Here is a 12,775-nt window from a genome sequence, read left to right as displayed (position 1 = left end):
CTCCATGCTTTTTGGGCTTTCCTCCAGGTTTATTCAGTGAAACAAACAAACAAACAAAAAAAACCCCAAAATAATGTGTTACATAGTTGTACTACAAAAGGTACAGAAACTTGCTTGACATTGGAGAAGGAAATTTGAAAAAGAGTTTGGAGTTCAAATTTCGTTAGCATTCAAATGCAGTGTTTTCATATTGAGAGTAAAGCATTTATTAGTCTAGAACTGTGTTTCTAACCTAAAAGTTACTTTATTTTGAACAATAAATTAAAACATTAGTCATGCACATTTTTTGTTTTGAGAGCCCAGTCCAAAGCTTCTTGAAAAGGAATTTTGATAGTTGCCACCTTGAGTCCCCTCTAAGAGGTATTGACAAAGAATTCAACATGCTGAGAAATGATATGGAACAGTTGTTGTACTTGGGTGTAAATCTCTTAGGAATGTTCAATTCTAGGGCATCGTATGTTTCAGTTTACAAGCAACTTGCATTTAATGCAACAGTCTCAGATAAAAGCTCTGTAATTACTACTTGAGACATGCCAATTATCCTAGTGTAAGCTAAATGATCAGCTATTTTGGCATTTTATTGTTTAACACATAGACGAAGTGAACATCAGTGATTCAGGTAATAAATAACAGAAACTAATAACATTTGAAAAATTCTTACCTCTATGTGTCAGGGGAAGAAGAGGCTGTTTGCTCTTTAGTGGGAGAGATGTGCTGAGTTTTCTAGCTTACCGTGGGTGTGTAGAAGGCTATGTAGAAAGCCTGTAGAAGGGTAACAGAGGCACTGTGGGCGATTTGGTTAGTATTCCCTTGCAGAAATTTACATGTACCCTGCCGTTTGAGGTGAGAAGAATGAGGAAGAATTGTCTAATATTAGTTTGGACTTCTAATACCTTCCTGTGTGAGCGAAGCATTATTTAGGAGGGTGTACTCTGGGGTAAAGAGCAGCTGGATTAATTTTGTAGTAATTCCTGAGGTGACTTACGCAACCCAGTGTTCTTTCAGCAGACAGTGCTAGTACTGTATTTTTCATTGTGTTGAATCTCTCTGCTTTGTACAGCAATATCTCAAAAATTACAGCAAGTTCTTACCCAGAAAAATATTCCAGTAGAATTAGCTGCTGTTCTTTATTAAATTATAAATGATTTGTCAATGCAAGACTGTCGGATACTCAGAATCCAAATAGAAGTTGGAAGTTGGCATGGAAACATACTTCTTGGGAATATAGTATTGCTTTGCTGGGTTTATACTATATGGATTTATACTGGACCACAGTATTGTATGTGTCCAAAAATGTTGTTACCAGTATTTCAGCATACATGGCATGGGGTTTAAATTATTGTGGATGAAGTTATTAACATCATTATGCTTAAAGTGCCATGGTAATAGGAACTGAAAATTAAATTCAAGTATTCTGTACTGCAGAGGAAGGAGGTTCTTGGGCAGAAGAGTTTCACAATTTGAGCATTAGTCACATCTTCATTACTGATCCCTTCTCACTGAAACCTGCAGCGTTCTGTCATCTACACAACAGACGTATCATGAGAGCATGATTTATTTATTTATTTTTCTTTGAGGCATGGTATAACCTGTTCCTAGATTTATTCTTGTTAAAGGCAAACAAATTCAATAAAGTTTTGGGTAGAGTTTGTTTCTGCCACTCGTACATACCCAAATGACAGTACTGAGTCAGTTACTATCATGGTATGAGTAGATTAACCAAAGCTTTAGTCAAGTCTTGCCAGTATTTTTGCCACTAAGCTTTTGCTTGAGGAAAGGGAGGCTTGAAGTGCTTTCAATTTTTGAACTCCTGTTTGCACTTCTTCTGGTTAGGAAAAAAAAAAAAAAAAAAAAAGAAGAAAAAAAAGGTAATTACTCTGACTTGAAAGCCGGTCTCAAACAGAGGGAAGAAATGTTTCTATCTTGCAGAAAATACCTCACCTGAATTGTTTTCAAGAGTGTCTGTTCTGTTTACAAGACTCTGGGAATGATGGTAGAGGTGTTGAAGGTTTTTTAAATGCCGAGCAGCCATGGCGAGTCAGTTCTGCATATGCAGTGCAGGTCAGAATCCTGCCTTACGCCACACACCTACAGGACGTGGGGATGAAACGTTTCCATTTTTACTTTTAATATTTCTTGCAGCATACTTTTTCAGTGAACTGTTGCAACTAGCTCTTTTCAACTAAGATAACCGTACAACTCATTAGTTTACTGTTTAATCTTTTTAGTTTACCTTGTCATGCAAAGTTATGCGTCCTGCCTCAATTAACTATTGGGGTAGTCAGTGTTTTAGGAGAAAAAACATGCTAGAGCAGGATTGCTCATCAGAACCTTCTCCTCTTTTTGTGCTTTGGGAATAACCACAATGTCTTGGAGAAGAACAAGTCTCCTAAATGTTCTCTTTGTTCCTGGAACAAGATTCCAGCAGAATTCCTAGTTTCTTTTACCCTTGTGAAAATCCAATTTTTTTTTTTTCATTCTGATCACACTAGAAGGCAAATTATGCTGTGACTTCTGAGATCCCAATTGCTTTTCCCCAAAGCAATTTCAAACACCGAAGGCACCTCATTTTTCAGTACAGCGTAAGTCTTTCATGCATCTATTTGGACTCTTGCAGTGTACTTGATAAAGTTTCTGAGACCTGAACGTAGTTTACTGTTCTGAAAGGTGTATGTGGTATGTTGTATTCAAATCTTGTTTCTGATTTGCAGGTACAATAAATACACTTTTCATAGATATCAGTGTTTCTGCACAGTGTGACTAATTGCATTAAAAAGTAAATAAATAAGGGATGGGTCTTGGTAACATGATTTATTGAATTATTACTGTATCTTGGAGTATTCAGGAAAAAGAATTACTAAAATGAAAAATAAAATATTGATTTTGTTCTAGGTTCAGAGTCCTTCTTGGATGCAGCCTCAACCATACATAATGCAGCACCCAGTAAGTTTTTATACTTCTCTGTGTTATTGATTGTAGAAACAATTTTCATACTTTAAACAACAGGAAATAGATCAATTTCTGGCCAGTTGCTTCCAGATTTTTGACAATTACATCATTATTAAATTATGGATCAAAATGAAAAGAGAAAGATAGTAACCTGAATTGGGGCTTCATTTTATTAGGAAAATAAGAAAGTTGCCTTCAGGATATCGAGGCAATGAGGACAATAAGAGTTACCAAATCAACAACCTGAAGAAACTTCTTTTTTTTTTCAAATGTAGATGAAAGGTACTTTGCAAACCCCAATGTTTTACATACTGTTTACCTATGAGGAGCTGGAATTGAAGATCCAAGGTTTTAGAATGGGTCTAGAGTAAATAGCCCAGACTGGATAACTTGTGAGACAGATAGATGTAGTGATACAAAGGACATTATGGGCACTCACTTGAGAAAACCTGCATAGCTTGTTCTGGCTTCACTGCACATGAGTAATGCTGGTCTCCCTATACTTTTGGTTGTGGCATCTGTAGCAGACTGTCAGGCATGCTAATCTGTACTCTCCCATGATATTTTGCTTCTTATCTATGTCCTTTGCCAATTAAGTACCATTAGATCTAAGACTTACTTTTTTGAGATGAGCATTACAAATAATAACAGGCACTTTAATGTATGCACTCCTGTAGTTAACAAACAAGTCTGTTTCCAGATATAGAAGGGATATTGTCTTGACTTTAATTAACATGCAGATTATGGAATGCAGATTATAGAATGTAAATCTTCTTGGCAGGACCTTTTCTTCTTGTGCATGCAGAGAAGGTGATGCTGAACCAGAGCACCCTCTCACACACTTAATTGTTTTTGTATTTGTGATTTTTGACATTAAACACACACTCACAACTGGTTTTTAACTTTTCTTTCTGCCAACACATATTTTCATTAAAAAATCTTGCAAATTGTGCTGTGAAAGGCACAAATTATGATGTAATAATGCTGTAAGGCATATTAGTTTTACAGGTATGCAAGATGAGATTTCGCAGTTGAAAACAGAGATCTAAATTTCTGATTTAAGTTCAGTTTTGGCCTGTGCAAAGGCTGGTGCTGTCTTGCTCATTTGCTTTGCAGAGAAGCCTGCAGTCTACAGACAGGAAATTCTTTTAGTGTTTGATGTGCCTGTGACTCATTTCATCTACACTGATCACATGGTTGTTTTTCCAGCTATACTCTGTAGGTTTTTTTCTTTTTAAGGATTAGTTATTGATTCAAAACACTGGCTTTCAGTACACTGCAATTATTTCTGTTAGTTTTGAGCTTCCACCAATTTTAATCAACACTTTTGTAAGCATAAGTCATGCAAAATATTTGGAAATGTGCTTTTGTAGAACATGATTGGTAAATGAAATTTGTTGATAAACCTCCATTTCAGATAACTCTGAAAACCTTACAAGTCTGCCCTCCATATTTAGCAATCTCAAGTGTTGAAAAATAATATGTATACTTTTTATGATGCTAACAAATTGGTACAGGACTGAAAGAAAGATCATCACAGTAGCTAGTGTTTAGACAAAGAATCAGTCTTTTACACGGCATTGCTATCTCACTCTTCTGAAATGTGTGTGTGTGCTAATGAAACCAGCCATTAGTTAGGGCAGCTGTCTTGTGTGTGAACGTTGCATGTGACAAGTAGAATTCCCCTAACACAAATGTTCCACCAAAGCCTCCTCTCCTAAAGAGAAGACCACTGTTTCTTCCTAAAGCCTGAAATTCCAAAGGTTAAGCTGAGTGAATCAATACCTGATAATGTGTGCAAATGTTTACTTTAAAGTTAGCATCTGGTTAAACTCATCTTTTACAAAGTGTTTTCAGCAGCTGTCTCAAGTGCGTCGTACATCAGTTACATGTTCAATAGGGAGTCAATGCTTTTCTTACCCCATTACCAAACTGTGCACAACGCGTCTGCTCAAGTAGAATATTCAGAATGCCCCAGACCTGCGTCCTGAGTCAGTGTCTGGGATTAAGGACAGTTCTTGTGGTATATCCCTTTGAAAGGACAGCCCGTACTTAGACTCTCAAATCAAAAATGTGATTAAAATCTGAGTGTTGCCACAACCATTTCTTTCTTTCTTTTTTCTCTTTCTTTCTTTCTCTGTTTTAATAGGGTGCTGTACTGACTCCCTCCATGGACCACACCATGTCACTACAGCCTGCATCGATGATAAGCCCTCTGACACAGCAGATGAGTCATCTTTCATTAGGCAGTACTGGAACAGTATGTAGCAATTTAATACAAAATACAATTTACACAAGTAGAAAATACTGTGGGTAGATCACGATATGCATGTGCAGCTTGCAAGTAGGAAAAAAAGAATTCTTTAAGTAGTCTTTCATCCCATAGAACACTAAGAACTGTCTCCATTTTTTAATCATATTCAACAGTTTTTATTCGTTCTATTAGCAGCTCAGAAATGGGAAAGGAATAAATAAAATAGATCAAAGCAAATGAAATGAACCCAGGAACTCCAGAGTTGTAACGAAAAAGAAAAAATAGTTGGTTTTGCTCTTCAAATAGGAGTTGCAGAAAGTAACAAAAAGTGTGTAACAGAAACTACACCAGAAGAAGAGATGCAGGCTAGCTTCTGAACTGGAAGTCCCTTCTTTTCTGAGCAGATAGATTTTTAAAAAGATAATATGATGATCAGGATTAACAGAGAAGGAAAAGTCCTTTACCTATTCTTTGAAGTTTAAATTTGAATCTTCTCAAAACTGGTATCTCATTTTTCTGAAAAGACTGTTGATTTCAGACAGAAAAGTCTTTCTCTCATGGATATTGCTTTAGGGAAGCCGTCAGTATCTATTAAACAGTACCATGATAGGTATTTTGAATACTCTTAAATTTAGATTGGGCTTCAACTCAATTTAATGATCTCTCTGTCTTTCTAGTACATGCCAGCCACAACAGCTATGCAAGGAGCCTACATACCCCAATATACACATGTCCAGACAGCAGCGGTTCCTGTTGAGGTCAGTATATTTTATAAAAGACCAGAGTTAAGAGGCATGGATATGATACTAGATTTTGGTTTTCCTAGGAAAGCTACCCTTTAAAGTTTAACATGGTAACTGTGAATGTACTGTGAAGAGAATGTATATTAAAACTGTATGTAAAGTGTCATTATTCTCAACGAATATCACTAGCATTAAAACAAAGAATGACCTGTACTAGTAGCAGTACAGTGCTTCGAGCAATCTTCCTTACGAGCATAGCTGAGATGAACTTTGTGTTTTGTGAAACACAACTTTCAGCAGGAGCAAAGCAGGGGGATTATTGTCATTTTGACCTTTCGTTTAGTTTTAATGTGAGCAAACTTCTCTGCCAACAGACCATGATTGTAACTTTTTGCTAAGAATCCTGATTTTACCTTAGCATCTCAGGACACCTTGCATATTTGCCTAATAAAACCCTCTGCAAGTCCAGTTGAAGGGTGTAACTAAATAGTATGCAGTAGTTTGTCTATTATCTTGCCTTACCTTGCAGCCTTTTATAGGCCAGTACTTCTTTAAGAGAAGAGCTAGACAAGGTATGCTGCAGCTCTTGTATTCAGAATGAGAGCTAGATAGACTCTTACAGATCCTGTAAGAAAAAACCGTGTCAGTTCATAGTCCATTTGTCCAGACAGTCCAGAACTTGTTTGGTTCATGTTATGCATTTGCCTGTGTGGGTCAGAGGAAGACTTTTGGTAATGAGGTGGTTGCACTGTGTGCCTAGTTCCAATCACACCATGGTGCTCAAAGCAATAGTGTTTGCACATGTGGTAAGTAGATCTCATTCTCTTTGATGCCTCTCAAATGGAGAGTGACAGAGTGCTCTTTTACATTTGCAGATAGAAAATATACTAGCAGTTATTTGTTTCCTGTATGTGTTTGTTTCTATGATGTCAAAGGTTTTTTTAATTATCATCAAAGCAGCTGGAGAAGTACAAGGTTTGCACAATGATATAATTTATTTACTGAAATGTAAATCAGTGCAAAGTTATCACCTCCAATTTGGAGTGCCCCGCTTGAGAAATATTAGAAAGACTTTAAATTTGAAGACTGTTAGTTGCATGAGTCACATAGAAATACAATTTGCAGATAATGCTGCCTGATTTTGTGTCTCATGTCTTCCATTTTATTTGCAGGAAGCCAGTGGTCAACAACAGGTTGCAGTAGAGACGTCCAGTGACCATTCTCCGTATACGTATCAGCAAAATAAGTAACTGTGAGGTAGGGGCTCATTATGTCACATGAAAGATATGAATTCAAAGATATTTTGTTTCGTAACTTATAGTTCTCTGTATTGAGATTTTTTTTTTAGTATCATATAACTAAAACTGATAGTATCTGGGGACAGGCAGTGAAGTTAAATTGAACTTGGCCAGAGTTAGAAGCCAGGAAAGGAAGCACAGGTTCCAGAAGTGAGTTAATGAATTATGAGTAATAGTGTTTTAATAACTTCTCTATAGCATAACTGGATTATTTTGTATTTTAATTTGTTCATCTTGGCAGTGTACCGTGTACAAGAATAAAAATTAACTGGTGCAAAAATACTAGAATCACAACACTAAAGGGAACTGTATTCATACGTGTAATATGCTCTAGTTCTGCAATACATGCAGCTTGGTGACTGATTTACAGACCATAGGCCGGGTCTGGGGAAAGGTCTGGTAGAAATCCTTGCTGACCCTTTATCTTGAAGGCTTCCTTGCTCATCCTTTATTCTGGGGACAAAGCAGTTTGGTCCAGAATTTTGACGATTTTTAATCCATGTCATAGCTTGGCTCCAATACTTTCGTGCTCTAGGTTTCCTCTGGTTTTGCCTGCATGGCCTTGCTTTACTAACCAGCCATTAGCTTTATCCGAACTCCCTCCATGCGAAATTTTTGCTTTCTGTAGATTGCCATCCTAAAAACATTGTTTGCACTAACCACCCACCTCTTCATCCTCCATGTTTTAAAATTCTGAAATTTAGTTTTTCCTCAACGCATCTTTTTCTGAGGGCTTTGTAAACCAGGCAACTTGACTACATTACTTTTTAAACCCAATTTTGTAAGACCTCATACTGAAAAATTCTGTTCAGCTGCAATGGTGTGCTAGAGAAGAGTTTTCTACAGCTCTCATGGCATTTATTGAATACTCAAAAATCATAATCAGTTATGTGTGAGGAACTTCCAATTGGTGATATTCCCCCTAAAATGTACAAATCTAACAGTACACACATTTTGCCATTACCTCTGATTTTGCCGGTCAGCTGTGTTATTTGAGAACGCTGCTCTCATTCCCATTACTGGCATAAGAATTTCTTGTATGTTCAAAAATGTAAAGATAGAAACGAACCAATGAGGAAACTTCACACATTCAACAGATGGCACAGTCTGCATAGTGCAACGTATGACCTGTGTTTATTATTATTGTAGTCTGGCCAAATGCCGGCATCTGGAGAAAGCCACATCCAGGGCAGGGAGAAAGCAAAGCACGGGCTCTTCTCGTTAGCCATCTCCTGGTGTTGGAGTCATGTCCCCTGCACGTTTCCTATACCAAGTCTATTGGCTGGTGTTAACTGCTTTCAAGGAATTATTTGTTTTGCCTGAAGTCTTCCCTGCGGGCATGTACAACCTCCTTACCAAGAGAGATCTGTGGCAGACAGTGAAGTGCAATCCTGCGTGTCTCTCCTCCTCCTGCCTCCCTCTCCCAGTCTGTCAGTGTCTTCCCAGAGGCTGGGGCCAGGCAGGAGGAGCAGCCTTTGGTCTCCTGAAGGGATGAGATATGTTGCCATTTGAGACACATTTTATAACGGTGACTGTGTAGAACATGGAGCTCTGTGAGCAACCCTGTGTGTTTGCTGTAAGCCAATCCTCCATGTACTTTATTCTTCAGAGAAGTACCGTTACCTGTATTTATATGCAGTAGGAGCCAGTGAAATCTGTCAGCAGTGGCAGTGGGCGTGTGAGGACAGTTAATATTACTCAGCTGATTTCAGCCTCAGAGTATGGCATTTGGTATTTTTGTCCCTGGAACATGCTGGTACTTGCCATTTTTCAGACAGGTGAAGGGGAGGGAATTGGCAGTCATTTCTTGCCCTAAATACAGGGAACACTGCAGTCTCTTCATTGTTGTGCTTTTGTTACTATTGTCAAATTGAAACTACTTTCTCAATGCACATGCAGCATTTTTGGGCATGTCCTGTTTAAAGTTAGTATGCTTATTGCTGTAAGTAAGGGCTAAATGACAACTAGCACATTTGCACCAGTGGATGCAGTCAATGAGAAATACACAGCATCTTTCTTTTAATGGCTACATTGAATGACTCTGTAGGTTCTTTTAAAGAAGTTGCTACTATGTGAAAATAGTCAAAGACTCTTGAAAAAAACCTGTTATAATTGTATATGTGCTTATAAATGTACAAACCTTAAAATACCAGATTTTGTCTTGCCTAGAGAAATAGCTGAGCGGTATTGGAGGGAGGGGAAAATGCAGCTGGGGTTGTGTCCTAGCCGAGCTTTCTCCTGGGAAGGGCCAAGCACCTGTACTGCCACCTGTGTTCCTTCTCCAGTTTGTACTCAGATTAACTTAGTCTTCTCACAGCTGTCTGAAATAGGACATGATTTAGTTTTATGGACAGCTACATTAGAAAAAACCCGTGAGATTTTAACTCTGCTCTAGCTCTGACCTTTCTGTGTTACAGATGCCCAGTGTTGACCTGGCCTGGAGAAGGGTGCAAAGGCTGAAACAATCATGGATTTTACTGATCAATTGTGCTTTAGGAAATATTGACAGTTTTGCACAGGTTCTTGAAAATGTTATTTATAATGAAATCAACTAAAACTATTTTTGCTATAAGTTCTATAAGGTGCATAAGAAAAACCTTAAATTCATCTAGTAGCTGTTCCCATGAACAGGTTTATTTTAGTAAAAAAAATTTTTATCAAGTGTTATGACGCAAAAAAAAAAAATTCAAATTTCTGGGTATGCACAGATGACCACGGAGACTTATTCACGTGCATGACAGAATTTGTGTTTTGGTTTATTTTTGTTTTGTTGGTTTCTTTTTTTTTTTCTTTTTTTTTTAATTGTATGAAATGGGTTTTCTGAAGTTTAAAATAGTAAAACATCTAAGATGATGTTCTGTGCTTGCAGTGTGTGAGTGTTGCTTTAGTGCAGTGTTGCAGTTATAGTGTCTGGTCTTTTAGCTTTCTGTTTTTCCTTTAATGTAGTGTGAAGTGTCTTATCCTTTTCTATAAATTCCAATTTGCCTTAAATCTTTCAATGCTGTAGCTGTTTCAGTAAGTAGTCCAAACTAATGGTGTAGAATGCTTTGACCAAATGAGCTGGTCTATTATGCCTTGTAAAACAGCAGCATAGGGCTTCTAAAGGTAGTCAATAAAAATTGCTGAAAATTTGGCTTTTTTAATGTGTAGTAAGTGTTTTTAATGATTTTTCACATAATATGTAAGGTAGTGAAATGCAAGAGGGGAAAAAATGTTTTGTGTGAAACACATTTTCTGACTGGGGAAATTTTAATAGGATAAATTGTTTGTAAGGCCATATGCCAATAGTTCCCTCTGGTAGTTTGAATGATTTAGGAACTCTGCTGTATGATGCAATGTAAAATCTTTTTTTGCCTTTTTTCAGAAACTAACTTGATGTTCTAGTTTTAGCATAGGGAGAATTAGAGTAGGGACTTCGGGGTGGGGATATCACCGAATGTTTTTGTCCTTCCTTTATACTAATGATAGTGCTTTAGGATGAGGATTGTGCTGAGACTTAGCAAACAGAAAAGTTGCTATTGCAGCAAAATGGCAAAAGCTGAAGAACTCGTTTTCAAACACGCGCTGAGATCTAAGTAGAAGCATAATTGATTGGGTACTAGCTCTCTATAGTAGGTAAATAAAAATAAAAAGACTTGGCACTTTTAAAAGGTAACTTTACCAAAGAACAAAGAGCCAGTAACCAATAATTCTGATTTGTCTCAGCATTACGTCTTCTGTACTCTTTATTTTTGCCGGACCAGTTTGCGGTTAGGAGAATGTGCCTTTTTTGTACATTTGCATTTAGGTTTTATAATTTTAATTGATGTATGGACACAAAAGCATGAAGGAAGACTTGGATCCAAGCAGTGCCACACTTTACATCATCACTACAAGTGTTAAGTGTAAAGAAAACCAGTTTTGAAACTATGAAATTCCTGATTCATAAATACAGTTATTTGTACTTCACATATTAGATAATTCACTGCTACTAAAGCTCTTTATTACAATTGCATATGTTTTAAATCGAATGATAAATTAAGTTGTCTTCCAAAACTGTGTACTTCTCTGGTCAGCTGTATATGATCAGTTATCTACCTCAAAGTTTATTTCCTTTTGTATTGGGACAGGTTGCTGGCCCTCCCTGTTTCCACAGACCAAATCATCCTAGCTCGGGAGCTAGGGCTAAGCAGTTGTTTCTTTCGAGTATTTTTTAGTTTTTAAATTTTGTGTGAGTATTGGAGTATAGATGTCGGTGACATTTCATAGTTTCAAAAGTAAATTGCTGCTCTGAGAAGTGTAGATTCTAGTGAAATACATAGTCATAAGAGATGTGTTTTTGTTTTTTCTTTTTTTAAAAAAGTTGTGGTATTATTGGTTCTATGCTCCCTGGAATATTACTGCTTTGTCAAAGTCCAGACTTCCTGCAGCACCTTGCCTGTATCTGGTGACTTTCCAAACCTGGATCTCTCACTACTTGATATTTTTGCGTTAATGACAACTGCAGTATGATAGCTGTGTTAGAGGGAGGGAAGAGCTGCTGCCAGAAATGTCTGAACTAAGTGCCATACTCATTGTCTGGGTAAGATTTGGGAAATTTAACCTCTGTACATAAAGAAATAATCAGTTACTTAAACATCACATAGTAGACAGCCATTAAATTATAAAAAAATTAATTTATGAAGAAAGACCTTTTGTACAGATTGAAAAAAAAAAAAGATTTTCATAGAGATATCTATATGATCAAGAGAGTTAATTTTTTATTTTTGTTTTACTAGTGCCACAAACTTGCCAGTGGTAACTTATTTGTCCGGTTCAAGATAACTCTGTAGTTTTGTTTCCTAGGACTTGTTGTTAAACGCCAAAAGACATTTTTGAACTGTAAATTTGATTAGATTGTTAGCTTTTTCTGTTTTATTTCTTTGAAAACTTTTGAATAAAAAATATCCAAAAAAAAAGAAAATGCATTGTCTTTTTCCTTCAACCCTTCCTTTAATGGGGAATGACCTGAACACGTTATGGTAAGGCCTTCACATCTATTTTGGGGTGCTTGGAATTGCTTTCTGCTTTACAGGTTGGGTTTTTCCCTTCTCTTGTCTTTCATGAAAATCACATTTTAACTTTTGGGCCACATTACAAAGTCACTTATTCTTTCAGATAAAACGAGAAAAGACATATAAGAAATACATGTTGAAATATCTGATTTGAATGCAAGAACTCTGTTGTTCTGTGCGTCATCCCACACGGAGAGTTGTATGTAACTGTTTGCACACTGTAGCTGTAAATGCAAGGCCACTTTTCTAGAGGTGAGGGTCAAGATGGGGAGTCACTTTAGTAGTTCGTGGCATTGAATTGCTGCCTAAAAGTCCTTTTGTCTTCCCAAGCGCAGTGGTGTTGGCTGGCATACCCAGTTCTGGAGAGCAGAGATGACACTTCACTGGAAGCAAAAATTATTCCAAGTGTTTTTCCTTCCAGCTGCAATCTTTGAGTATTTTATTTCTTTAAAGATAATCTTGGATTTTGTTATATTTTTGGCAAGATCACCACTGCTG

General features: G+C 37.0%; 1 protein-coding gene across 6 annotated transcripts in view; it reads left to right on the top strand.

The window, feature by feature from the left end:
- Positions 1 to 12,186, top strand: part of RBMS1 (RNA binding motif single stranded interacting protein 1) — a 148,003-nt gene extending 135,817 nt beyond the window's left edge. For all 6 annotated transcript variants that reach the window (XM_065069640.1, XM_065069638.1, XM_065069639.1 and 3 more), the window contains 5 exons: positions 2,893 to 2,943; positions 5,099 to 5,209; positions 5,881 to 5,961; positions 7,119 to 7,203; positions 9,662 to 12,186. In XM_065069640.1, the coding sequence (XP_064925712.1) occupies positions 2,893 to 2,943; positions 5,099 to 5,209; positions 5,881 to 5,961; positions 7,119 to 7,196 (321 nt within the window). In that variant the 3' untranslated portion in view covers positions 7,197 to 7,203; positions 9,662 to 12,186. The remainder of the gene's footprint in view (positions 1 to 2,892; positions 2,944 to 5,098; positions 5,210 to 5,880; positions 5,962 to 7,118; positions 7,204 to 9,661) is intronic.
- Positions 12,187 to 12,775: the final 589 nt, after the last annotated feature.

The sequence above is a fragment of the Columba livia genome, chromosome 7, assembly GCF_036013475.1.
Source record: "Columba livia isolate bColLiv1 breed racing homer chromosome 7, bColLiv1.pat.W.v2, whole genome shotgun sequence".
NCBI lineage: Eukaryota > Metazoa > Chordata > Aves > Columbiformes > Columbidae > Columba > Columba livia.
The sequence above is the reverse complement of the archived record's forward strand: the minus strand, read 5'-3'. Positions and strand labels throughout refer to the sequence as shown.